Source organism: Curcuma longa, chromosome 1 (genome assembly GCF_044706935.1).
Source record: "Curcuma longa cultivar G26 ecotype Majalengka, Jawa Barat chromosome 1, ITB_CL_G26_1.1, whole genome shotgun sequence".
Taxonomy (NCBI): domain Eukaryota; kingdom Viridiplantae; phylum Streptophyta; class Magnoliopsida; order Zingiberales; family Zingiberaceae; genus Curcuma; species Curcuma longa.
Window position 1 is genome coordinate 10,270,420 of NC_133861.1, and position 26,591 is coordinate 10,297,010.

Below are 26,591 nucleotides of genomic sequence, written 5' to 3' on the forward strand. Positions count from 1 at the left end.
TTTTAAAAGTAGAAGATTTTTCTATTTAATTTGTCTATCGGATAAATCTAGAACATAGTATAATATTCAAAGGCCAACTTGTAGAATTATACAAGATGGAATTTGCCACCCAGCGGCTCTACATAGTTGATCCTATGATTATCTGTAAAGAAGTAAATCAAAAAATTACAGTTGACTACTATGAAGAGGATATTAGCTATACTGTGTCATGATAGACCCCTAGGCCTCGTGAGCTTCAATAAGTATGACATAAAAAAATATAGAACTTACAGAGGTAGTTAGGAACAAGTTTTTCCCCATTTTTTCTTGTTATATCTCTATTAAATTGACAAAGATGCACACATAGAAACATACAATTTCGTATAATAAAACAAAATATATATTTTTTTGGTATATAATGCTTGACAAAAACTATACTAGGACAAAGATACAGGTAGAATGAAGAAAAATAAGATATAATGCTATTTTAATTTTTTTAAAATTAATATACCCTTTCTTTTTATGATAAAAAAAATAAAATAAAGAGGACTCTTTTATTTAGTAATGCCTTGGATCCCACGTGGATCTTTGTCAAACAAGAAATCAATCCGTTTTTTGGTCAACGGCACCGCGATGGAGAGGCCCCGAGCAGCGCGTTCGCCTCGTCGCCGCCCGACATGCTTCTCCACGCCGCACTCGCGTCGCCCTCTTCCGCCCTTTCCCTCTCCTCCTCGTCCTTGCAAAACGTAAGCTTGCTCAGAAACCGTCTCTCCCTCTCCCATCTTCGCTTCTCGTCGCTCGTCATCCTCTCGAACCCCTCGCTTTCTTCCTCCTCCTCGCCCTTCTTCGCCACCGCTCGCGAATCCCCGCCCTCGATTGTCGCAGCCTGCGAATCCCAGCCCCGTGACGCCGCCTTCCGCTTCTCGTCGCCTCTCTTTCAGATCGCACCTTTCCTTCGCGACGAATGGACGACCATACTCAAGGGATGGCTCTGCAGCTTCGTCGCAGTCTACTGCCTCTCGCGCGCCGTGCCCCAGCTCGGACGCCTTTCCTCCATTCTATCCCAAGTCCGCTCGCCGAGGGTACCCCAGGAGGGCGCCGTGCTGGTCGCGCTGGGCTGTTTATCCTCCGCCGCCGCGTACCTGCAGCAAGCGTTCCTGTGGGAGGCTGCTACCCGGTCCGTGTACAGGCTCAGAATTCACGTCTTCGATCGGATCCTCCAGAGGGACCTAGAGTTCTTCGAAGGCAAGAATGGACTTCTGGCGGGAGATGTAGCCTATCGGATGACTGCGGAGGCAGCGGATGTTTCTGATGCCCTGTATGCTATTTTGAATGTAAGGTTTCAAGAAGAAAGTTCAATCTACATCGCATAGTAAATCTAATTGTTGTCAAAGCTCGAAATTGCTTTATGACCTAAAGTAGAACTCCCTTTTTTGTGGAAGTCGCAACATTTGGTTTTCCCTTCATTCGGTATCCTATACATGACGATGTTCTTTTCTTAATTGGATGTAGATGACTGTGCCAAATACTCTACAGTTTGTGGCTATGGCTACTCAGATGATATCTGTTAGCCCGATGCTTTCACTTTTAGCAGCATTTGTAAGTTAACTTTGTTAAAACTATGTATTGCTATTTGAAGTTTGTAGTTGATCATAGTTACCATTCGTGTGGATACTGCTGTAGGCCGTTCCATGCATCTTGTTTTTCATTGCTTATCTTGGTGAAACACTTCGAAAAATCTCAAGGAAAGCAAGCATGAGTTCTGCTAGACTCTCAGCCTACCTAAACGAGGTACGTCTAATTTCATCACTGGACAAGATAAAGTGCATTGCTTATATCTTTATTCTTAACAAAAGGGATATGTCCTTGCAATCGTTGTATTTTGACAAGTGATTTGGAGTGTTGCCTGGAGTTTTCTAGGTACTTCCTTCAATGCTTGTTGTAAAGGCCAATATTGGAGAATCGAAAGAAAGCTTCCGATTTCAGACACTTGCTCTTGATAATCTGCGGCAACAACTGAAAAAGAAGAAATTGAAAGCTCTCATTCCTCAACTTGTACAAGCCTTGTGCGTAGGAGGGCTACTGGTTCTCTGTGTTTGTTCAGTGGTAGTCTCCAGAAATTCCTATGACTGTTCAAACCTTTTCTCATTCATAACTGCATTGATGCTTCTCATCGAGCCAATTAAGGTAACTTTATTATCTGGTCATGTATTACTAATTTTTAAGGGATAATTATGTGCTCAACATTCTTTACCAGATCAAATAGTCCCACCATGAATTTTGAGGTGATATTTTTGGTCATTTGTCATGGTCAATGCTCTTCAGGTGCAAGTTCTCATAAGGAGGACTTTTGATTCATGTGCAGTGGCTTTCCATTCAATCGATCAATTACCTTTTATTAATAGCTCGCTGTTAATTCTCTTGTCTAAGCTCAAGTATGCAGGATGAGAATATTTCACAATAGTGCACTAATTTTATATAAAAAACCTAAAGATGTGGGTAATAGAAACTGTCCTGCTTTCTGACAGTCAAAGTACAATAGGCAGCAAAGGCTAAGGTGCCTACTCTATCTTCTTATTAAAATGCTGATATATTTGATTAAGTGATACAATATACATATACTTTGCAATCTATATTTGATTAAGTGATACAATATACATATACTTTGCAATCTACTGGAATACTTGGAATTTTTAGATATACTTAACAAAATTGTTCACGCAAGCAGAATATTTTTCTATGTTGCTCACTACAGTATACTGTCTCTAGTATGCTTTCATGGCATCAATTCGTGATTAGAATGCCCTTTTCTTGCTTGCACATGTGTTATTTTATGCCTTGATGTGAATATAGAAATTTAGGCATATGGTTATTTTCATGATTCTTAAGCAAGTACTAAAAGCTATATTCTGCACTTTAGGTGATGATGTTAGTATCTGATGTTTTGGTAGTTTTCCACCTATATGTAATATCTATTTATAGGGTGCAGGAAAAGCATACAATGAGCTGAAGCAAGGGGAGCCAGCAATAGAACGCTTGTTGGATCCAACTGGGTTCAGCCCTAAGGTACTTGTCATCTCATTGCTTATTATCAGTAGTTCTATGGTAATAAGCAACCTTGCATGTCGATTGTTTAGAAGCTTTAGGCACATGTTCTGCTTGTGTTTGGTTGCAACGTCTACTTCATTGGAATCAAGGATTGAAAATTGTGTATTATGAAATTCCTAGGATCATGGTCAGATCAGGATACATGTTAGAAGAGAGAATAAGATAGAGTCAGACTATATGCTGTACAATGTGCCAATGCCAAGCAATATCATTTATAATATATTATTGGAAGTGTATGTAATACTATTAACATTCATCCTCTTTTGTCCAATTCAATATCAAATTATCAATATATGATATGAAGATAATGTAATTCTGTTAACCTCACACTCTTCTATCTCGTCTTTATTAGTTTCTCTACATTAGTGTTAACATTATTTTTTTAGGGAAAATAAATTATTTACACATTCAAGAAAAGGCCATGGTCATTAAGTTGTGTATGGGTCAACCACATTTAAGAAAAGAAAATTTATTTAATATTTTATATCTAAAGGTTGTCGCCCTCGTTGGAATTGCTTACATGAATCTTGTCTCACCATGGAGCTCAATGCAAGGCAAGAGTAAAATTCAAACTAATTGAATATTTTTTCATTATATTATGTTTTATCTATTTTCTTTATCCTTTACGCCTTCCATTCTAATAAATTCAACTTTTTTTTATTATAAAACTTTGAGCATATCATTTCAATCTATATTCTCTCGTTTTAGTATCAATTGGTGCTACTACACCTAATTGCTCCAAAACAATACTATTTTTCTTCTTTATAAAACTTTATACATTAGTTTTAACATTTATATTATTTCTAAAATGTTGACCTTTTGCACATGCTATTTCCTATGAGCCCAACACTTTCATTCATAAAATATGGTGGGATCTACCATAGTTTTATTAAAATTTTCCTTGGGGACATGACGATCACACAAGATCCAGGACACTTCTCTTCATCTTGACCACTCATTTTTATCCTAGTAGCAATATACTCTTCTTATTGAATGATAGATCCGATATATCTAAAACTCTTATAAAGATTTCATGTCCATCCATTAACTAATTCTTCAATCCTTTTCATGTTACCAAAATTACATTTCGTATATTAGATATTATTTAATTTTGTTTGACTTTTCTTAGAACATAGTTTATAAGGATTTACTGCATCAAGAGAGAAGATAAAGATTAAATATGAACAAACCATATCAAGGTAATTATTGTTTAATTTCATTTATCAATTCTTACACAAGAATCACATGCATTTTGAACAACAATGACATTTGATTATTAATTTTTGGAATTACATACAATTTTAGTGTGTGATTTGTATAAATTGTTAATGCGCAATATCCATACTATGTGTGACTTGTACAAATTGTTAAGATCAATCTCTGTACTATGTTTCACTTTCTCAAATTTAGGTAACAGAGAAATCAGATGCTATTGATTTGGATTATGTTACTGGGGACATAAAGTTCTGTGGTGTTAAATTTAGATATGGAGATGGCATGCCATATGTTCTTGATCAGGTGGATCTCCACATAAGACCAGGGGAGAGGGTTGCTCTTGTTGGGCCTTCTGGAGGAGGAAAGACAACTCTCAGCAAACTGCTTCTTCGGCTATATGATCCTCAATGTGGTCAGTAATTTGTGGTGCTTGTTCCTGAATCTTAAACCTTCTCAACTCTAAGCTCATTTTCTGTACAATCTCTAAAATTAGATATATCTTTGCCTGAATTGTAAACTTGCATATGTTTAGGAAGGATTTTGTTGTTTGTTAGGGTCTATTCTTGTGGACAATCATGACATTCAAGACGTTAAACTAAAAAGTTTACGAAAGCACATAGTTCTGGTGTCACAGGAATCGGTAAGTTCATCACTTTTTTATTTTTATTTCTAAGACATTGATAATAACAGATTTAGGTGTTGTGTGGTATGGTTCATTGAGATAAGCCACCATGCCTAAAAAAACATTAATTTTGTTAAGTTTAAAATTGATCAATCAGTTTTTAAAGAAAAAACTAACTAATTTCCTAAAAAATCATGAGGGTATTTGGTCACTTCCAATCTTGTTGAGGGGTACAGTTGAAGATGAATGGGGATGTGGTGGAGATCCTGCATTGGAAGGGGGATGTGGTGATGACCCCAGGAGGTATGTGCAGGATGGAAAAAGACCAGGGTACTAAGTTTGACTTGGGAAGAACTGATTGATTGGAAAAAATAGTAAGCTGGATGAGCGGGGAAGGATGCTGAAAGAAATGGGACAGAGGCAAACTGACCATCGAGATTAGGAATGCAAGGATGGAACACATGGCAATGGTGCAAATTAGGAATAGTGTTGCTTGCTGGGGAGAGGGAGTGGGGGATCAAAGAGGCTACTATGGTTGTGTGAGGATGTTGGGAATAAACACTATTGTGGGGTGTGAAGAAGAAGTGACCAGGTGGTTCTACATGTGCATCGACAGAGGGAGAAAATGCCATTGAGGTGTGGTAAGAGGGAATACAGCACAAGGACAAGGCTTTGGCACTAAAGACAGATTTTCTCTTCTTGATGTAGCGCTTCTTGCTTCGTTTCAAAGGGATGATATTATTTGGATGGAGCTCTTTCGGTTGCAGCAATCTTCTGTAAGGTATTTGGGGCTCTGAAGGGAGTTGCTAGCATTTCTTGTTTCTCTGTATGGTTGACTTTCTACTTGTTTTATGTAAACCCAGTGTGCATCTCTCAACTAAAACCCCTATGATTGATGTCCACGTATTTTCTTAGATGCTCTTTTCAGGAACTGTTGCTGAAAATATTGGCTATAGGGATTTGACTGGACAAATCAACCTGGCGGATGTTGAATACGCTGCTAGGATTGCCAATGCTGATGAATTCATTACAAAACTTGCAAAAGGCTATGAAACTAATATTGGACAAAGGGGTTCTCTCCTTAGTGGAGGACAAAAACAAAGGTGAATGATTTAGAACTTTTCTGGTCCTCTAGTTACATTGGTCATGCAACTGCCATTTATTCTTAGGCTTATCTATTTTGGTGCATATGTGATATTTTTTTTTTTGGTCTCCCTTCCCCACCTATTTTTCCAACCTGAGTAGAATAAGCCTTAAGTAATGGTAGAAAATGTCGAGACAAGCTCATATGGCATGTAAAAAGCATGTTCAATGTTTGGGCGTTTCATGCATTCCCTATTTTCAGGTTAGCCATTGCAAGAGCACTTTATCAAAATGCATCGATACTTATTTTGGATGAAGCAACTTCTGCATTGGATAGAAAATCTGAGCTGCTGGTAAGAGAAGCCTTGCAGCGTCTAATGGAAAATCATACAGTAAGTATCTAATCTTGCTTTTATTGTAAAGATTCTTCAACATTAGATATAAGTCTGGCCAGTGGTACTTCAAGCTGCTGGAAACACACCAAATACCCTGAATGTATCCTAGCATATGATTCATCTTCTAAGCTTATTATTGGGTCCCGTTTTTTCCAAGTTGGACATCACATTGAGGACCTGCAGATCAAGAAGCTATATGGATGTATCCTATCTATCAGTAAAGTATCAGCAAACCCTGAGCTAATAGATTCCATCCGCACACCATTTCTCACAGTAATTGAATTGAGTTGGAAGGGATAAGGTTGTAACATAATGTCATGTGAGACTAAACCATACTCTATAACTAAATATTAGCTTTTGAAAAAATGTTTTAGAATTCTGTTGAACTCCACACCACATGCAAGTCCTAAATGGAGTTTAGAACCTATGTAAAGTTGACACGCGAACAACAACAATCAACAGTTAGTATTTATTAGTTAATTCATAGGTACTTGGGCTAGGGCTAATAATAGACTAATAGGCTTATACCTTTGCAATGAAGCTTGTGCTGACACATTGAGCATTCTTATATCAGATGCTTACTTTTGCAATCAGTCACTAAATAGACTATGCTCAGAAATCTGGTTATTTGTATGTACAAACATTGGACTTTATTACATTCTTTTCTTACAGGATAGCCAATGCAGAATCGTTAACTATTTTTTTGTTTTTGTTTATAGGTCCTGGTAATTGCCCATCGACTTGAGACGGTGCAAATGGCAGATAGAGTTGTGGTTTTGGATAGAGGAAAGCTGACAGAAATTCCAAAATCATCCTTCCTTAGTAGGGGTGGCTATGCGATTCACATTTAATTTAATCAATGAGCTTATTGCATGATGACTGGAGCATGAATGGTAATTGGCTTATCTTGGGCTTGTGTGACCCAACCGTGGGTTTATAGCTACATGGAATTGTTAGACCACACAACCCTTAAGGGCCATATTCTCGTAAGCTTCAGCCTGCCTATGAAAGTTCAATAAAATAAACCTTGTAGTCGCTGCTCGATTCCTGGCGCACAGTTTGTTTGTGTATAGCTATTTTTTGTTCTCCAACATTCATTCATTTTCTCAATCCTTGCCAACCATGAAGTCATTTTTGTATAGGAGAAAATTATTGTACTTTTATAGCAATTTTGCAACTAGATTACCATTTTCAATATCATCGGGAACATTGTATGAAACTCCTTTAAGATCCAAATTTGATAATATTATATTTTTAATCAGTTAATAAGAATTTTATTGCGTTCACTAAAATTTGAAGGAAGCTAGGATTATGATCCCATGTGTTTTGATAGATCAGTAATTGCCATAGATCAAAACTGCAAGCATCAGTTGTTAGGTTTCATTAATATTTCGAGCTTTATTGACATGAATTAATTGTGGTACGAATTTTCTTAGCACCCGTTGAAAAATGTACTGAGGGAAAGCGTTACAAAGCCATTCGCAACCAGCTAAACTTAATAAGACAAGGGAAAGCGTCTGGGGAACTAAAGTCTCCTTCCTCTTCTTCCACCCTTTCTGCGGGTGCTGTCGGTGGGTATGGGTGTTACGTCCTCTGCAGTACCAAAGAGAAACTTAGCGAGAACAGATGACAGGAGTAAGACATTAACTAAGTTTACACAACAACAACTAACAGCACTCAAAGCATTTTATTTTCAAGTATCTATTAAAAAATCTAATAAATATTACAAAAGACGCAAACCAGAATATATAGACAAATCATTCAAATATAACTCTTGAAGTAATACTGATTGCAGAAGACAATGTCCAGAAAAGAAAACCGCACGAGGAGAAATCAACTTCAGATAGAAAAAGGAAATTACTTACCAATACATCCAATCTTCATGCCAGCTCGAGCAAGTGCCCTCAGAGCAGATTGGGCGCCACCGGGTGTTTTTGTCTTGTTTCCACCCGTGGCTCTTAACTTAATATGCAAAGCAGTGATCCCAAGTTCCTATGAAAGGGGGGAAAAAATACAAACAATTACACCACTGTACCAGTTAATGAAGGTATGGATATCAGGAATGAAACAAGGCAATAAACATACTTTGCATCTCTGTGCAACATCTGCTGCAAGCATAGCCGCATATGGAGATGATTCACCCGTCAGCTTCAACCTTTCATTCCACCTAGAAGGGCAAAATCTCCAAATCAAAACAAATTTATCAACTAGATAAAATAGTAACGAAGCAAAAGACTTGGGAAAAATTAAATAAAATGGGTACATATATCAATCTAATCATACATTATGGCTATCTATTTTGTTGCCCATAAAAAAGTGATCAAATAAGGCTAATTAAATTATTGGGTTTTCAAAACATCTCATATGCTATGAGCTTTAATGTGTAGAGACCAAATTGTTTTATTTTATTTTTATAATTGGCTAAAATAAAATAAATCACTACAGATAAATAGATTGATATCCCTAGTCTTAAACATAATAAGGCTTTCATTCAGATCCCTTTGGTGAGTGATTTGAAATCTAAAAAAGGTTTAGACGTGGAAAGTTGTCAACGCTCATCTTCTCTCATGATTAAGTACTCTTTTGATTTAATATTTTTGATGATTTAATATGAGGTATTATCTGATGATAATTTTATCATTTTTATTTTGATGAAATCAAAGATTTGAATTTTGTTACAAGTGGTAAGAGAGTCATCTCATGTTAAGTCATTGAAAGATAAAGTTTTTACAACTAAGTTTTTTCTTAGTTATATAATTGATTCAAAAATCTGTAATGTGGATCTTACATGAATTTAGACGATATATATACTGCCAATCATTTTCTTATAAAAAAAAACTTTAATTATTGTCAAATTTCTTAAATTTAAGGCCATTATTACAATCTGTTTGTGATTATTATCATTTATTAAAATATGAATATTATTTGTATATTCATATTCTTGCCTGGATTCAAGATGAATTATGGAATTTTAGTTTATTTATTTATTAATAAATAACTAAATAAATAAAGTGGGGCAAGGCGGTGGTTTCATATCTTTCTAGCAGAAGTTAGTTGAGAGTAATGCGGTGGTTTTATTGGAGAAGTGGGACTTCATTAGAATTTAGAATTTTATTAAGTGCCAGTATATGTATCTGGTCTCTACATATTAAAGTCCATACCATATGAGATGTTTTAAAAGCCCAATAACTTACTAAGTCTTATTTGATGACTTTTAATGGACAACAAAATAGATAATCATAATGTACGATGAGATTGATTTATGTAGGCTCATTTTATTTAATTTTCCCAACAAAATTTGGATAGAGCCATAGAGTGTTTGTTTGAAAAAACAAGAGGGTAAACAAAGCTAGAGATCCACAAAGGATCTGCTACCATGCCTAATCTAACTAAGAATGGTTGAGTTGAGAATTTATTCATTGGAATGAGGTACATCGTGGTCATTAAATACCTTGAGGATCATACCCCATGGCCATTGCTGGTCAGTTAAAAATTCTTCCAAAAGTATTTATTAAAAAGGAAAAGGAGAAGTCAACTTTGTTTTATCAAATAAGCAACCAGATATCTGTTCCTTCCATATAAGCAGGTCAACACAGTTTCACATTCTTATTTTGTTAATTTAAATCCTTATTTATTGATTACTCTAGAAAGTGAAGGTTAGTTCATGTCTACAACAATGTTACCTTACTTTTAGTAGCATATCAAGTACAACTCCAATCCCAAGTAAAATTCCAAACAAAGATTACAAAAGTACTTATGAGTACAACGAATTACAAAATTACTACTATTGCAAACTCAAACTTGATAATCCAAACAGATAACCATGACAATAACCATATTGAGGATAAGATAATAGATTCTTTTATCAAAATAAGCAGCATTAAGTTACATAAGATGAAAAAAGACTGAAGCTGAGCATGTTCCTTTTTCATAAACTAGGCACATCACAAGATTATTGGCAAGAGATATCCACTGAACAAAAACAGATGAACAGCCAAGAAGATGTAGCTCATCTCCAGTGCTCATATTTGTGGATAACCAAGTGCCAAATTAAGAGGGCCTAAAATTGTAAAGAAACAACGAAAGGTCTCAAAGAAAAACTCTTTGAAACCTAGACATTTATATTGCATATCAATGACTCAAAACACTTCCACAAAATTAAGGAAGGTGATCTTAAGGTCCATGCTTCAAAAATTAAAGCATATAAAGCGTAATCATTGGATAATTATTTTAAGCATAAATCATGTGGTTGTATCATTAGCCAACATTTGTGACAACATTAGACAAAATTTGTGACAACTTTTTGCAAAACGCAACTAGTTCCTCCGAATCAATAAATGCCATGCTTACAAAGCCCATATCAATCCCACCATGACATTTGCATGCATATTCATCAGAAGAGACAGCTTTCTAGTCAAATGAAGCTAATACCAGGCAAGATAATGAAATGTAATTAATAAGACCATACCTGTAATACGCACAAGTGTTTCTCTCCCTGACAGATCTGTAACATGCTGGAAGTTCAATAAAGGAAGGAAAAACGAAGCTTTAACAACTTAATATGCATCGCTAAACTAAACACATTCTGAAAGAGGACGGGGTGTCTCACAATGAAAGTGTCATTGAAAGATGCAAAGATGTGCGCAACCCCGAACACTTGCTCTCCTTCCCGCACGGTTGGCCCAAGTATCACATTCCCCTCTCCTTGGGCTCCCTAGTCTTCTTTCTTCCAGACTGCACACACACCCAACAGGCCCAAGCTATCAATCATCATACCATACGGTAAATCTAAAGATGATGAGAACGGAATCAATCACAAAAGCGAATTTAAATGCAAATCTGTAACCCCTTGTCAAGCAGATTTTCCCAAAGCACGAAATAGATAAAAGAAGAAATCACAAACCATGGCGGAGGGAGAGGGACGAGCGTGGGAGAAGGAACCCTAATCGATTCTCAATCGAGTCCACCATGTCCCGGTTCTGCCACGTGGACATCACTTGTTTATTGTCATGGGCCACTGGGGCCGAGTTTAAATTTCAGCCATTTCAATAAAAATAAAAAATAAATAAATTGAAGAATTATAAAAGGAGAAATTGTCGCGATCTTACAACAGTCGTAGATAGATCCAGAGACTTGCGTATTGAATTAAATATAATTTTATTCAAACTCTTTTTCTTTTGACAAATTAATTGGTCCTTTGGTGACATGATTCGGTTCATTTAGCCCTAGTAGTAATCCATTCCCATTTTGCATGTAGATAAGGCTCTTGTTCTAGAACAAATATATTATTATATAAACAAATCCAACTCCACGAAAGCTAGTTTGAATTACTAAAACAATACGTGGAAAATAAAGAGCAACGAGTTGGAAGCTTCAAGTCTTAATTACTTGTCCAACTCAACAACACTTTCTTTCTTGCTTCGTGATATATTCCTTGGCTCTCAAGTTGAGTAAACAGGGTCAAATGCTTGATCTGACTCAGTCAAAACCCAGTCAACTCGATAAAGGGATTTGAATGTGATAAATCTCGGTCAAAATCTAAAGCTGGATCACATCCAAATTTGATACGACGACGACGAGACGACGGTGTAAGTACAACACTGCCCTTTAGTATACAAGATCACATCCACTTCAGTACTAACTACTCTCATCGTCCCCACAAGCCGCGTTGTGCTCCAGCCTCACTGTCTGTATTAACGACGTTACAGCAAAGCTTTGGAAGGCCAAACACCAAAAAGCAATGAAATTCCAAGGAGCCAAATAAAAATTTCTTAGTTTCATTATTATTTTGGTAAAAAGGTTAATTAAGGGATAAAAGGGTCTTTTAGACAAAATCTGTTCTTGAATGTTAGTTCTTCGGACGAAGGAGTATCGTGAAAGCAACTCGCTGCGTTTTCTGCTCTTCCCCAAGAAGTCAACCCAAAAATATAAATTAGTTATTTCTTCGACGCGTAGTTTACTTCAAAAATAGGAAGGGATCATAAATATAAATTATAGGAATTGGTTTGGCTTCTTCATTCGAGTTCATCTTTCCTCTCTCTTCCATTCTTCGACCAGAGCAAAGCTACCAGATTCCCAATTAGGCATTGCAAGGTGCGCATCAGAGACTTCATTTTCATTCCCTTCTTCAATTCTTGCATGTTTGATCTTACTTTTACAGTTTTCCTCCAATATTAGAGGTTTCTTTGGAGTTTGAAGATGTTGATCGAGAACTTAACCAGACTCCTTGTGTAAGTCGATTTTTTTTTTAAAATTTTACAATCAATACTGGTTTCATTTAATTTTGTGTTTTGAACTGGATGAAACTTAAACAATGGCAGGATCTTGTTTGGATATGCTTACCCTGCTTTTGATTGCTTCAATATGTTGGAGCAACATCCAGGCCACACCAGGCAGCTTCAATTCTGGTGCAAGTACTGGTAAGAAATTAATTTCTTTTAACAAGAAACTGAAAAAGATATTTTGATATATTTTGGAAGTTTTTAGCTTCCATTATCGAACCAACGATAGGAAAAGAGAAAATTTAGAGTATATTTGTGGAAGGAAGAGATTGGTCTATTTGGAGAACAAAGTTTGTAGAATTGTGTTCGATTATTGCTTGTTCTATCAGTTCATGTTTTGAGATAGCGTGTCATTATTCTGTTCTTACTTTTAAGAAGAAAGTTACAAAAGCACACGGGTTTGGTAAAAGGAGAAGTTAGTTGGGTTTTAGCTTATCTACTATAGATTAGTTTGCTAACTTTAACCTAATCTTCATCTATATGATTAGCCATTGAATTTCTTGAATTAATTACTCCGAATAAACTCATTAAAACATTTTGCAGGATCATTGTGGCGATACTGACTGTGATCGAGATGCTTGGGGATTTTCTTCTTCCAATGTAAATACTAAACATCCCTTAATTTTTGTTCTTCCTTCGTTATAAAACTTTTGCCTAGCACATACCCTAACTCGGCCAGTTCAGGTTTCCAATATACAACCAAACCAAACTCGCATTCTTGGTCTATTTATGGCATCCGAAAACAGAGGTAAATGCAACTCGATGAGAGAATTGATCTACTAAACTAATGATCTTAAAGTAACGACATAACTTGAAAATGGTTATTGGTTACAGGGAGCTGATGCTGTGTATGATACATTCATGCGGCCATTGTTGATGCAGTATGAGCCTGATATTGAAGAGAGGTTCAGAAACCTGAGGCTCAAATTTGGACGGTTACTCATCTACTATCTTAAGAACTTCACTGAGAAAGGGCAGATTTTGTTTCTTGAAGTTCTTCGCTATGTCGTTTCTAAGGCATCAGCCAGTACTGAGGTACTTGATTGTTCGACGTCTGAACATATAAAATACCAATTTATGTTGCAATTTAAGACGATTTATTGATTTGCTTTTGAAGGCAAATAAAAGTGTATCGCCAAAGAGTCGTTCGCCATTCACTAACAAAAAAGAGGAGACGTCTACCAAGAAGAAGAAAGAGGAGAACATATCCATCAAGAAGAAAGAGGAGACAATCCTGAAGAATCAGGAGAAACAAGGATTGGAGAGACTAGAGGAGATTGCTGAGATCCTACTTGCCACTAGTAATGAAAAGCAACGACGACTATAAGATGCACAAAAAAATATAGATCATGTGTTTGTATAGATGATGGCTTGCACTGCTACCAATTAGAGGCATTCCTTTTATTTATTTATTATTATTATTGTTTCCCAATTGCTCTCCAAAAATTTGAGTTTACTCGCACATTTGAGCAATCGAGTTTGAGACTACACGTCTTCAATGCCACTTTCCAAGCAACTGAAGCTAAGGATCCAATCTCAAGGATCAACTAAGTCACTTTGATACAATCTTACATGGGTGTTGTTATTGCTACCAAAGTATAATAAAACTATTTGAACTATCTTGTTTTTTTCAAAGGTGAAAACATGAAGCTTACATTCAGTTGTAGAAGTTCATTTTTTTTATTCTTGTTCTAAAAGAAAACCCCCAATACATTCAAAATAAAAAAGAGTGTGTTTGATTAGAACTTCTCTTGCGGTGTGATCTCTCTTGATCCTTTCAGATAACTTACTGACTAAATTTAAGCTGCACAGAGTAATGCAGTAAATTGGAGATTATGTATACACTGTGACCTTGATATCTTTTAATATTTTTAATCATTAATGAACTAAACTAAATATCTAGAGATTCATCATTTTTTAATAGTAATGCATATTTATTGGCAACCATGGTCTAGTATGAGAACATAAAGACAATCGATTAATTAACAATTATAAAAATCAAATTATTAGGTTATATTAAGACACGAATAACATCTCAAAGAAAAACTCCAACATCATGCTTTGGTGATCTTTGTCGTTCCATGTCTAACTATGGTTTCACTTCCTACGTGCCACCCAAAACGTGTTGCATACAAGTGCATGTTGAGATACAGAGCTCAATCTCTAGCAATGGGCACAACAACATCGAAGGTCACCAAATGGGAACATCTTAGTGGGCAAGCAATTAGGAAGGAGCAAACTTGTCTGATGAATTGACGAGGCCATAGGTCTCGAAGGCAATGAACAGGACCAAATAGAGTCAGTTACCTCATCTTCTTCCAAACAAATCCGAAAAACATATGAAATTGATGTGCAGAAATAACTCAAAGAAAACATTATTATCTTTTGTGTGTTATTCGCTAACTCGAAGACTTTCAAATCACCATCTTTTTGAACTTACAAGTTCAAATATAAACCTGCTGCATGTGGTAAATAGTTTTAGTGTAAAGAAATTCATAGGGAGACCTAATGCTTAATGCACATCCTTCTGCCTAAATTTCCTCAAGCCTCTCTGAAAAATAGCAGCAACATGAGCGATACTACAATATTTACTTTTCGTACTGAAAATTATTTGATCAAATGCGTCAGTCTGGATCATCTATCCTGGTTCTCTCTATGTATTTACCATATTCTTTCCCACCGGAGCATCATATCTCAAGGGTCCAGTCCTGTTTTCCCTGTACAATTATTCGATTGGTATCTTAATCGCCCTTCGGTCCTTTCATTACATCATCAAGCATGCCATCAAATACCTAATACTTCCTGCTAAAGGAAACTCTGTTCTCAACCATGATTCTACTAAAATTAAATCAAAGAAATCCACTGGACCAAGAACTGCCCGACAAATTTATATAGTCTGTTTGCTTCGCCGTGGTCCATGATCTTGAAGCTCGGAACTAAGCTGCAACTTTTGAACAATAACCATCCATACCTTCTTTATCACTGTCTTCACGATCCGTTTCTTGTAGGTAGGCCAAACGAAATCCTCGAAGCTCACAAATCACTGACACCATGATCTGCTTGCAGATCCATCTTATACTTTTGTACTAACCTTGACCTTTGAACAGTTCATAGGTCCGGGTAAGCTGCACTTCAATTCCAGATCTGTTCAAAGTTCAGGGTCGTGGGCTTCAGCAGCCCCACCGCGTTCTCCTGAATTATTGCACTATCATTGATTACTTGAACCACTCAAACAGTATCGTTGATTTTTCTGGTCAGAAAGCAACATCATTGATTTTGATGCAATGTTTCCTATTAAAAGCTCGCGGAAGTGTCGTCCCATGGCCAGACAAATGGTCATGCCGTAGCAGACATGCATTGTCAGGATGCCTGAACCTGTCAACGTTTCGAAAATCTGACTATGCTAAACGAAAAAAAAATTATCTAACATTGTTTATTATTTACATATATATCGATATTGTTCTCTAATTATTTTTCAATACGCTTTAATTCATATTAATGTATTTTATTCAGTATATATATCATAATTTTATAGAATAGCAAAAAATTAGTGAACTTAACGTTTAATACAATGTGCAAGTATTGAGATTTTTCACTTTCATAATTTAAGAAACTAGTAACTTCGATGACTGAAGTGAGGGTCTACGCTCGGTCAAAGAGACCAGCCTTGTGGCGTTCGAAGACAAGACAAATGTTCTTTGCAGTGCCACACAAGAAGCTCAATGAATCATGCATGAGAGCCAAAGATATATAGACTAGTCAAATTGTATGCCTGTAGATTTTGTTTCTTAATAAAATAGGCCACATGGGGCCTCCTTCTCACTTACAAACTGTTTGTTATTGACGTTAAATTACACAAAATCGAGACCTAAATTCAACTGAGAAATTTAATGGTAATTAAAAAATGACTGACTTTTTATGACTATAGGTATTTATATATTAAGGCCAACTTTAAATCCACATAAGTGATATTTATATATAAATATATGATAATTTTATATTTAAATTAAATTTTGAATCTAATTATTGGAGCCACTAAATGATTAGAAGTAATAGTTTTTATTAAATTATTTGATCCATGTAATAGTTCTAATTAATTAAAACTGATCACATATATATATATATATAGATTTAATTAGTAGTTCTTGTAAAAATTGCTAAATTCTTAATTATAGTAATTTATATTTTAATATATTTTAAATTTATAACACGTATTAAGTTTTTTAACAATTTATAATAGAATTTATATATATTACTATACTCTATATTTTTCAAAAATATATTTTTATAATTGAGTTTGTTTAATTATGTGTGCTAAATTAATTAAATGACGATTTAATTTTTTTTAAGTATATGCCCTATATTGATTGAACAATGACTTATCCAAATATATAGAGTGATGTTTGATGTTTTTAAAAAATAAAATGATATTTTAATTTTTGCCTAATCTTCAGAGCATTGGATTGTGATAATAAATAAATAAAATGAGAATTGAATATATGAATGTAGACTAACAAATATTCAATAGACGTATTATTAAATAAGAAGATATTAACGAAGACATATTTGATATGGTAGGTCAATTGAGAAGAAGCTCAAGTCTTCCTTGATAATTTTGCCCAAAATATTTTTTAATTAGTAAGTATAGTAGACGATTTGATTCTGTGTATCAAATAAATTTAAAAAGTAAGATGGCTATTGATGTAATGTTGGAATATTTGTTCAAATATCATATTATATATATATATATATATTGTTTTAAAATTTTAAATTCTGATTATTTAAAAAATATATCATACCTGATAGCGCACACAATGCCAAAGTGTTCATTATACCTGCGTGAAGCAGTTTATGGTACATCTTATTTTCTCGAATGGCATGCAGTGATGTACATACGCCAAACTGTTCTGCAACTTACGTTTATCAATCCTACGTTCTCACATGTATCATTAACCTTCTTCTCTGCCCTAAAACTCAAAACTTTCTTGAGAAAAAGAAAAGTTAACCTCCCTTCTCTCACCATCGACACAGTCTACAAGCAACAGAATCGTACCGTGAATCATCCGGTCACTGGGATATTGATGTGGTCATCTCCATCCTGCCGCCCATATGCGCTCACTATGCAGGAGAGATGTTTGCGCATCTGCCAAGGAGAGGTTTTCACTGTGTTGCAGACCAAGCGTGAGGGATACGCCGTTGGCGGAGAACCTGGGAGTCAACTGCTCTGCATCACCCCCTCCAACCTCGCGAATCGGATATGCTCCATAGTTAGCGCCGCCATGGCCGATGGCGCCGCCTGCAATGAACCTCATCAACAGCTCTTGGTTGCTTGTCTCCTCTGGCTTTATCTCAATTGATCCGAGCAGGGAGTTGTTGTTCTTGGCTTTTTTGGTTGATGTTGACTCTTCAATTTCGTCACTGGGCTTGGAAGTGGAGCTTCCATTGGCATCAGTACTCTTGCTCGGATCGTTCTTCTTTTTATTCTTGATCTGCTCGTGCTCCTTGATCTCTTCCATGTACATCTCTTCGACCATCGGCTTCCACAGCCTCACTCTGCGTTTATAAACCAGTTTGACACCTGAAAAATTATATAGGCATAGCTTCAGCATGTTTAGTTCTTATTTCAAGAGGAAGATCTGTATGTGAACCATTCCAATTAATTACTTCCATGTACCTGGTTCCTTGTGAGCCCTGTTTGTTTAGCCAGAACAAGTTTATCGGAATCCTTCGGATATCTGCGATACATAAGAATCAAAATGTTTTGTTTTTGTTTTCTTTTTTCGAGTTTTTGTCAAATCGTTTGTAGAATTATGGTCTAAGGATTGTTGACTCACGGGTGAAGGAAGTGATCGAAGAGCCAGGCGCGGAGGATGGAAACAGAACTCTCCGGCAGCCCGCGCTGTGGCCGCCAACTGTTCTGCGGCATCATCCCCATCTGTTGCAGTGTCCGCTGCAGCCGGAAATGCTGGTCGATGAAGCGAAGTCTCGTCCCTCCGACCCTGCCATCTTCCTCTCCCAATTTCCTCCTACTCGTCCGGACTTGGCTGGCGATCGCGTCTCGCAGGCATCGGAATTGCTTTGATATCATCCGAAGGGCGAGCGAGGTGTAGGCTTTCGTCGATCCGTAGCCGGCGATAGCCTCGAACGACGACACCACGGCTTGCATTTGGTGGCGGTACTGCTTGTGCCTCTGTTCCACCTTCAAATTGAAAATTTTGCACACGAATCGAGTAAAGTTTGATTTTTACCAGAAAAGATTAGATTTTTATCTGATGGTAATGTTTATCAACTATACCTCCTCGAACATGTCTACCAGCTTGGCCTTCTTCATCTGCAGCTCCTGCCTTTCAGCGACCGTGAGATTTGCAGCGATCGCTGCCACATCGTCGCGGCCGTGTACCGCCGAATTCCTTGAAGAAGTCCCCTTTCCGATCTTCGTATCTTTAATTCCGTCAGAGACGTTAACTAACTCGTCCAGCAACCGCTGCGCTGCCTTTAAGTACTTGGATCCCATCAGGAAAGACGCAGAGCTCTTCTCCTGCTCGGCGATCGCCGGAGCCATAACTGGAGCGGCTGCCACTTCATTCTGGGACAGGCTGAGGAAGAGAGTTTCTTGCCGAGCCATCTCCGATCGGAAGGGCTCACTCCATAGGTTGTGGGGTAACCCTGGTGCAGGTTGAGGAGGGACGCCAACGAAGTATTGTCGCTGTTGATCTATTGGGTTCCCTGAATTGCTCATCGTCGTGTTGAGGAGTATATTCGACGGAGCCGCCGCTGGTGCATCGTCGTATCCAGTGAAGGTGCCGGAATTCATGAGGTAGAGCGTCTGCAAGCCGTCGACGGCCTGCAACTCCTGTGCATCATGGAAGTAGGTAGCCATCGATGGCAAGTCGAAACCTTTACGGAATTATTCGAATAAATTCTCCAAGGAAGAGCGAGGACAAGCTGGGAAACAAAAAACTTAAGGAAAAGAGAGAAAAGGAACATGGTGAGTAGTGAACTCCAAAGGGCCACGTCGAGCCATTCGAGCAACTCACATGATTCATACATCACAATGCTTAATTACACAGTAAAGGATATTTTTTTCTCTCTCTCTTTTACTACGGGATTAATGAGAGCAGCACAGAAATCAATTATAAAATTTTTACCGGGGAATTCGACTCAGTTCTCTGGAAGAATAAGAACAAATACTACAAAAACGCATCTTTATTTCTGGAAGAGACAAAAAAAGTTGAAAGAGAATGAAAAGTAGATGGGAGATTATGTTCGTTCGTCTGATAGAACTGGCCTTCGCTTAAATATTAATTATCGTACACAAAATTTAATATGAACACATGTAAAAGACTTCCTGCGAGTCCACCTTTGAAAATTTTTATATCTGGTAGGAAATGAGAGACCAAGAACTTTCTCTTGGTTATCGTAATGCCTCTTTTTTCTTCTGATATTCTACATGCAGTAGCTTTCTCCTTTTGTTTCTTTCCTAATTTTTAATTAATGAGGCTTTTTGGCTTAGATCGATATAATTATTGCATCTATATATATAATTGGGTATAAGAGCTGTAAAGGCCTGCGAATGAATCGAAAGTCTGGAACACTGATAGCGTACTTCTGGGTCGTCTATTCGTGTGGTCTTATTAATTTGAACTTAATTATTTTAATTTTAGATAGGAGCCAACCAGAAACTGTTAAAGATCTGAATGCAAGTGTCAGAGAAAACAAACAGCAGAAATCCAAGGAAAGCTGGAAATCGAAGGGGGGACAGATCTCTATTTATTAATCTTTATTCAAGAGGAAATATAGTTAAAAACCCTGATCCGCTAATCAGTAATCACCAAGCCAACTAACTTAATTACTCAAAAATAAATATTGTAATCACTATGGAATTCTCAACCTGCTAAAAATTCACCATAAATTGTCTGTTAAGTTGTCCCTTTCAGCAATTTATATTAGTTGTTTATAAAGTGATTCATATACTCCTTAAGAATTAATGGATATGAAAAATAAGCAGTTTTTTTAGGAAGAGGAATTTGTATTAATAAAAAAGAATGTAGAAGTTAGAGACATATATGTATTAATTTGAGTAGCCCATTTGTCAATTTTTCAGCTTGTGACAATTGAGTCGTTAAGAGCAAGTAATTCCGAGAGAAAATAAATGTGTGGGCAGAGAAGTTGCATCTCATAGGACTAAAATTATTGGCTCTACTGATGATTTAATTTCATTTTCAGACTTGAAGTACTTGTTCATACATAAATAGTTAGAGTTCATTGAATATACATTAGTCTAACCTTGATGATTTAGTTATCTTGTGTTTGCAATGCATTCATGTCACAATGGAAATGGTAACTGAGTATCTTAAATATTGATTTTTATGAAGAAAAAAAGTATTTAAATTTAAAATGTATTAAAAATCTGAATCGATAAAAACATGAAATAAAGGATTGAATTGAGAATTGAATCCATCGACATGAAAATAAAAAAGCATGTTAGTTTAAATTGAGATGGATTTGGATTTGGATTTGATTTGATTCAGTCTCCTCCTTCCCTCATTTCCAGCACAAGATCTTGCTTTTAAATTGTTATCTGTTTTTAATATTTTTATGATTGATACTAATAGTTTTATAACTTTTATCTTTTAACCTTATGATGATGTTTAAATAAGTTAACATAATTTATATTAAGAGTTAACTTGGGAATTGCTCAGATTAATCAATAAAATATAAATTTAAAATTTAACAATTGCAATAAAAAAATTAAACATAATAAAGATATTAAATAAAGAAAATAGAATACTAAAAAATAAAAACTCTTATTCTATAATCTTATACCAAAATATCTAATCATCACATGAGTTATAGTGGCTCATTGTTGTTCACAATCAATATTTATTTGTGCAACAACACTTTATTGTCATATTCCACCGGTGAGGGGGACTTTAATTTAGCTCATAAGTCATATGATGTTATTATTATATCAAAAGCTAGAATCTGTCGCGGCTCAACTCTTCTGCAAAAAAGTGGAATCCGATATCTTAGCAGCATCATACGATGATCAGCTCGATCTCACGACCATATGTGAGGAGATAAATCAAGAAACTGTAGTTGGTCACGATGCATAAGAGTATTTTCTGATTTCGTCAGGATTCGAACCCTTGCCCTCTTCTGCAACTCTCAACATCGTAACCAACTCAGCTATGCTCCGGAGGCTGTAGTAGTGACCAAATGGCCAACTCAATCTTACCAAAGAGCAATCAAATGATGTTATTGCACTATGAGGACATTAGCTCAAATAATTCACTTATTAAATCATTTATCAAACCTATATCATTGATGACACTTATAAACTTATGCATATTGATATTCGTATGATTTATGGCATTTCTCCATAGTAATATTATATCGTTAATGACTATATAATGATGATTCATAGTAAAACTTAAAAATAATTATTTTAATTGATGATCACAAATAATAATAATTTATAACTTTACATTTCAACATAAAACTACTAGATGATTATAAATATATATTTATATATAAATTGAAAATTTAAAATTATAATAAAAAATTTTGACCTATTTTACTTCTTTAACCAAGATTAAATTCATACATAATTTTTCTAATTACCTACTTAACAATTTGAGTTTATTATCTACTTTCTTTGATTTTCAATTTTGTAAGCACAGAAACTCTTTTGATGTTATAATTGATTTTAGTTTATATATAGAGTTGTTCAAAGATTTTAACATACTATTCTTAATTTGATTTGATTGTGATTAACATGGAATATAAAGGAGTGAAATATAATTTGAATGTCATGGCCCTTCTCTGTTGGTGTTGGCAGGAGATGTGCTGCTGCATGGTTTGGTCAAATTAATTTCGATCCACTCGTGGCCCTCAAGTTTATGAGTCGAAGGTCTGGTCAACACTTGTTGCCTTTGTCAACGAAGCGTCGTCCCCAAGTTTGCGATCATATCTTCATTTATTATATATCTGTCAGATGATCATAGCAACAGCAGAAATTGCAGGCGAGCGAAGAGAAAGAATCGCTGATCTTTCCTTGAATTCTTTTTCTTGTCGATTAAGGGATAATGGAGAAGTACCATGAGCATGAGGTAGTCATCGTCGGCGCCGGCATCGCCGGGCTGGCTACGGCGGTGGCCCTGAAGATTGTGGGATTGCCGAGCTTGGTGCTTGAGCGGTCACCGGAGCTCCGAGCCGCCGGTGCCGCCTTGACTTTGTTCCCCAACGCTTGGCGCGCTCTCGAAGCCCTCCGTGTTGCTCACAAGCTCATTCCCCTCTACCCCGCCGTCAACAGGTATCAATACTTTCTTCAAGCCATCATTCCTCAATTTTGATTAATTCTTTTATGTATATATGTAATTTATAGCATGCTGTTTGTGTTTTTAGATCACGAGTTACAGATCTTTCAAGTGGATCGACTAAAGTGGTGCCCTTTGAGAAGACAGAGAGGTAATATATATCAATCATGAAATTTTTAGATCGTTAAAGTATCGTTTTGGTAACACTTTTTGTTGTTTCTTGTGGCAGAGGTGACTCGGGAATCAGGTCAGTACACAGGAAGGCCCTGTTACAAGCACTGGCCGAGGAACTGCCACCGGACAACATAAGGTTCTCCTCCAGGATAGTCTCCATCGACCAAGAACAGGGTTCGTCGCCGGCCACAACTGTGCACTTAGACGACGGTTCCGTTATCAAAGCCAAAGTGCTCATTGGCTGCGATGGCGTTCACTCGGTCGTGGCGCGGTGGTTGGGCCTCTCGCCGGCTGTTGACTCCGGTCGCTCCGCCATTCGGGGACTCGCGGTGTTCCCCGACAGCCACGAGCTCAAGAATGAAGCCTTGCAGTTCCTCGGTGATGGAAAAAGAGGAGGGGTGGTTCCTCTTAACAACAAGGAGCTTTACTGGTTCATCACCCGCGCCTCCGATGCCAGAGGCAAGTCTCTGTTTTCTCTAGTTTTATTTCCCAATTTTCCGCAATCAGTCACCGGTTTCAAAGTTGATAACTTCTTTACATTGCTAATTAAATGCAGATAAAGAGATGGCCGGCGCAACGCCGGAGCTCATCATGGAGGAAGTACAACAGCATTTGACCGAAGACTTTCCGCCGGAGTTGCGATGTGCCCTTGAACACGCGGACGCGAGCACCGTGAGCTGGGCGCCGCTGCTGCTCCGGGTCCCGTGGGACCTCCTCCTGCAGCGGACGCAGAAGGGGTGTGTGACGGTCGCCGGCGATGCTATGCATCCCATGACACCTGAGATCGGGCAGGGTGGGTGCGCCGCGCTGGAGGACGCCGTCGTGCTGGGCCGGTGCCTCGCGCGGGCGCCGTTGCTGGAGTCTGGATTGGAGAACTACGCCCGGGAGCGCCGATGGCGAGTCGCTGGGATCGTGGCGGCGGCGTATCTGTCCGGGTGGGTGCAGCAAGGCGGCTCCAACCGCTTGTGGCGGCCGGTGGCCAAGTGGTTTAGGCAAAGGGTATACTACCAGTACGTTCATCCAAGGATCGTGGCGGCCATCCGGGGCTATGACTGCGGGGAGCTGCCGGCGGCGGAATAGCTAAGTGCTAGCTAGCAAGCAAACGCAAACACTGATGGAGTTGAAACATCGATCGTGCGACTCTCTGCCCATGTGATTTTCAACTTCTTGAAGAGCTTTTTGTTTGATGTAATAATTATAAAAAAATTATATTACCATAAAAACTTTACATCTTGAGATAGTTCAATGGATATGGTTGAGAGTATGCATCTAAATAGGGAGATGATTTACAGAAAAATATAAACATATGTATAAAATTTTAGACATCTATTCAGATTTGATACTTTATCATATATGAGTGGATATCATAGGTTGTCTATTGAAAAAAGATTCTATATTTCTCTTTTTTACGTTTAACCAAAATTAGTACCTTATCATATATGAGTGGATAATTTTTGCTTACATTATAAAGTTTTAGAATATACTTCTTGCTATAGAGTTAACGTATGGACTAGGATTTAACACTTGCACATCAAATTTACATATATTTTGATACAGTGCTAGTATCAAGTATAGTCCAGCACTTGCATATAAATTTGAGATGCCTCTCACATTTATTCTTTGAGACTGTTCACATGTACTTGATGTAACATTTGTGGTTGTTTAGATATTGGAAATCTGGTCTAGCTAGTGAATTTAGATTTTAGCTCAAGGTGATATTTTTGTTCTTGCAGTTCTGCTTTCTTATTATGCAGAACAACAACTGCATAATAGCAAATATGCACTACCCAGTAACCTTGGATCTGCACTGAATAACTACAGCTGCTTTTCATTCCTGAAGAATGGAATGCGTTCAAACATCAAAATACTCCATTGCACAACAAGAAGTCAAGAATGCAGCTCAACAGAGAGACCATAAACTTGTGCCCCCTGCTTGACACACACTGATACATAAAGACAGCTGATAGTTATGATTCTTTGACCAGGTCATGATTTTTTTAAAAAAAAAAACATTCGAGAGTGCAAATGGTTAGGAATGTTGTACTTGTTTGTGAATTATGATTTGATCGCTAATTGTTTCTTTCACTTACTGACATTCTAACAGGATGTTCTTGTCCTTGTCCTCGCCATGTAAAATTAAACACCATGACCAAGAGCTATATATGTCACTGAGAAGTTCTACTACGCAAGCTCTTGAAGCCGTTGCTGTGCCCATCTATTTTGAAGCACCTAATGGGTCATGGGTGGGACTTTGTACCTCCAAATTCTCTGGAAGAGTGGCTTCATATGTAAAAAATAAAAAATAGAAAAAGAACTAGCCGATGATCCGATTGCGTACGCAGAGTACCATGCCTGCGGTGTGATGGGAAACTATGGGAAGCAGGAAAGGACGGAGGTGTGCAAGAGCAATTTAGTGCTGTGATTATAGGCTTCATTAAGATGTGACTGCCTTAACCTTTATACTAATTCCTCCATAAGTAGATTTCACATTATCATTTATTTATTTATTATGATATTGAAATAATAGTGTTTAAAATAATAGAGTTCGAGCAATTATAATTCTAAAATAATTTAATTAAATTATATGATTTTGGAGTATATATAGCACTCATGATAGATGAGGCAAATAGGAGGACCAATCCATTAATTAATTAAGGCATTTTAAATTGAGCCGAACAATTTATTATTTGTCACTGTTATTTTAAATCATAGTGCATCACTCCATGATTTACTTCATTAACTTGCCGTCTCCTCTTAATTAATCTTGACGTCTTAGATCAAGTTTAATCAAGGAGAAAATGATATTTGAACTGAGCGAGTGACGCGGTTGGTGCTTGTCCTTTGATTCATTGAGTCGATCGAGTATAAAAACATGGTAATATCATGACACACATTAATCTCATATAAAAATAGAGTTCAAAGCCGTCCAACCAACTGTTAACTTCATCCTATCTCACTCCTTTTCTGTCACCTCAGCCATTTGTTTGTTTCAGACAAATAATTCAGAAGAACAAAGCAAAACAAACAAATTAGGCGCACCATGAAGTTTTAGTCTTCTGTTAGCAATTAATAATTAATTTTAACAGCAAACATAATAATTAAGCCCAAATTAAAGACACGCTACTCCAATGATCTCATTGTCATGGATTGATGATCCATCAGCTCTGTCTGCGTTCTCTCTTATATCAAACAGGAATAAAGTAGTTGGTAAATAAAGATCAGCTTGTACCACAACCAAGAGGATGAGGATAGGAGAAGGGTAGGTCACCAATTTGATAGATGCCTTGTGACCCTTTTTTATCTTTCCCCAACAACACACTCACAATAAAAGTGAGGCCTTCTAGAATCTTTAACATGTGGAGGGAATAGGTACAAAAAATCTATATATATATATATATATATATATATATAAGAG

General features: G+C 36.9%; 4 protein-coding genes and 1 pseudogene across 6 annotated transcripts; 3 read left to right on the top strand and 2 right to left on the bottom strand.

Moving 5' to 3' along the window:
* The first annotated feature begins 637 nt into the window (after nt 1-637).
* On the top strand, nt 638-7,601 carry LOC141847674 (ABC transporter B family member 29, chloroplastic). Its single transcript, XM_074735741.1, has 10 exons — nt 638-1,313; nt 1,492-1,578; nt 1,663-1,770; nt 1,900-2,166; nt 2,962-3,045; nt 4,498-4,714; nt 4,857-4,942; nt 5,840-6,027; nt 6,270-6,399; nt 7,122-7,601. Exons 1-10 carry the CDS (start codon nt 657-659, stop codon nt 7,251-7,253), a joined length of 1,956 nt encoding a protein of 651 aa, XP_074591842.1. The 5' UTR covers nt 638-656; the 3' UTR covers nt 7,254-7,601.
* A 176-nt stretch (nt 7,602-7,777) lies between these two features.
* LOC141831655 (small ribosomal subunit protein uS11z-like) lies at nt 7,778-11,409 on the bottom strand. Of its 2 annotated transcripts, none has more exons than XR_012602080.1 (6): nt 11,306-11,409; nt 11,012-11,136; nt 10,871-10,916; nt 8,488-8,569; nt 8,268-8,394; nt 7,778-7,995 (listed from the first exon to the last, which is right to left on the bottom strand). XR_012602080.1 is itself a non-coding variant. In XM_074719068.1 (6 exons), the coding sequence occupies exons 2-6, from the start codon at nt 11,023-11,025 to the stop codon at nt 7,928-7,930; spliced, it is 327 nt and encodes a 108-aa protein (XP_074575169.1). In that variant the 5' UTR covers nt 11,026-11,136; nt 11,306-11,409; the 3' UTR covers nt 7,778-7,927. The 2 variants fall into 2 exon arrangements, 1 of the variants encoding a protein (XP_074575169.1); XM_074719068.1 differs by having other exon boundaries at nt 10,871-10,906.
* A 965-nt stretch (nt 11,410-12,374) lies between these two features.
* Nucleotides 12,375-14,209, top strand: LOC141841957 (putative HVA22-like protein g). 2 transcript variants are annotated; one of them, XM_074730172.1, is made up of 7 exons: nt 12,375-12,495; nt 12,563-12,632; nt 12,723-12,821; nt 13,227-13,283; nt 13,368-13,431; nt 13,518-13,718; nt 13,801-14,209. In XM_074730172.1, the coding sequence occupies exons 2-7, from the start codon at nt 12,601-12,603 to the stop codon at nt 14,008-14,010; spliced, it is 663 nt and encodes a 220-aa protein (XP_074586273.1). In that variant the 5' UTR covers nt 12,375-12,495; nt 12,563-12,600; the 3' UTR covers nt 14,011-14,209. The 2 variants fall into 2 exon arrangements, with proteins under 2 accessions (XP_074586273.1, XP_074586265.1); XM_074730164.1 differs by having other exon boundaries at nt 12,377-12,495; nt 12,580-12,632.
* A 3,278-nt stretch (nt 14,210-17,487) lies between these two features.
* Nucleotides 17,488-19,616, bottom strand: LOC141831647 (BEL1-like homeodomain protein 1; annotated as a pseudogene).
* A 3,085-nt stretch (nt 19,617-22,701) lies between these two features.
* Nucleotides 22,702-24,456, top strand: LOC141839895 (monooxygenase 2-like). Its single transcript, XM_074727748.1, has 4 exons — nt 22,702-22,998; nt 23,091-23,153; nt 23,232-23,635; nt 23,733-24,456. Exons 1-4 carry the CDS (start codon nt 22,772-22,774, stop codon nt 24,254-24,256), a joined length of 1,218 nt encoding a protein of 405 aa, XP_074583849.1. The 5' UTR covers nt 22,702-22,771; the 3' UTR covers nt 24,257-24,456.
* The last annotated feature ends 2,135 nt before the right edge of the window (nt 24,457-26,591 follow it).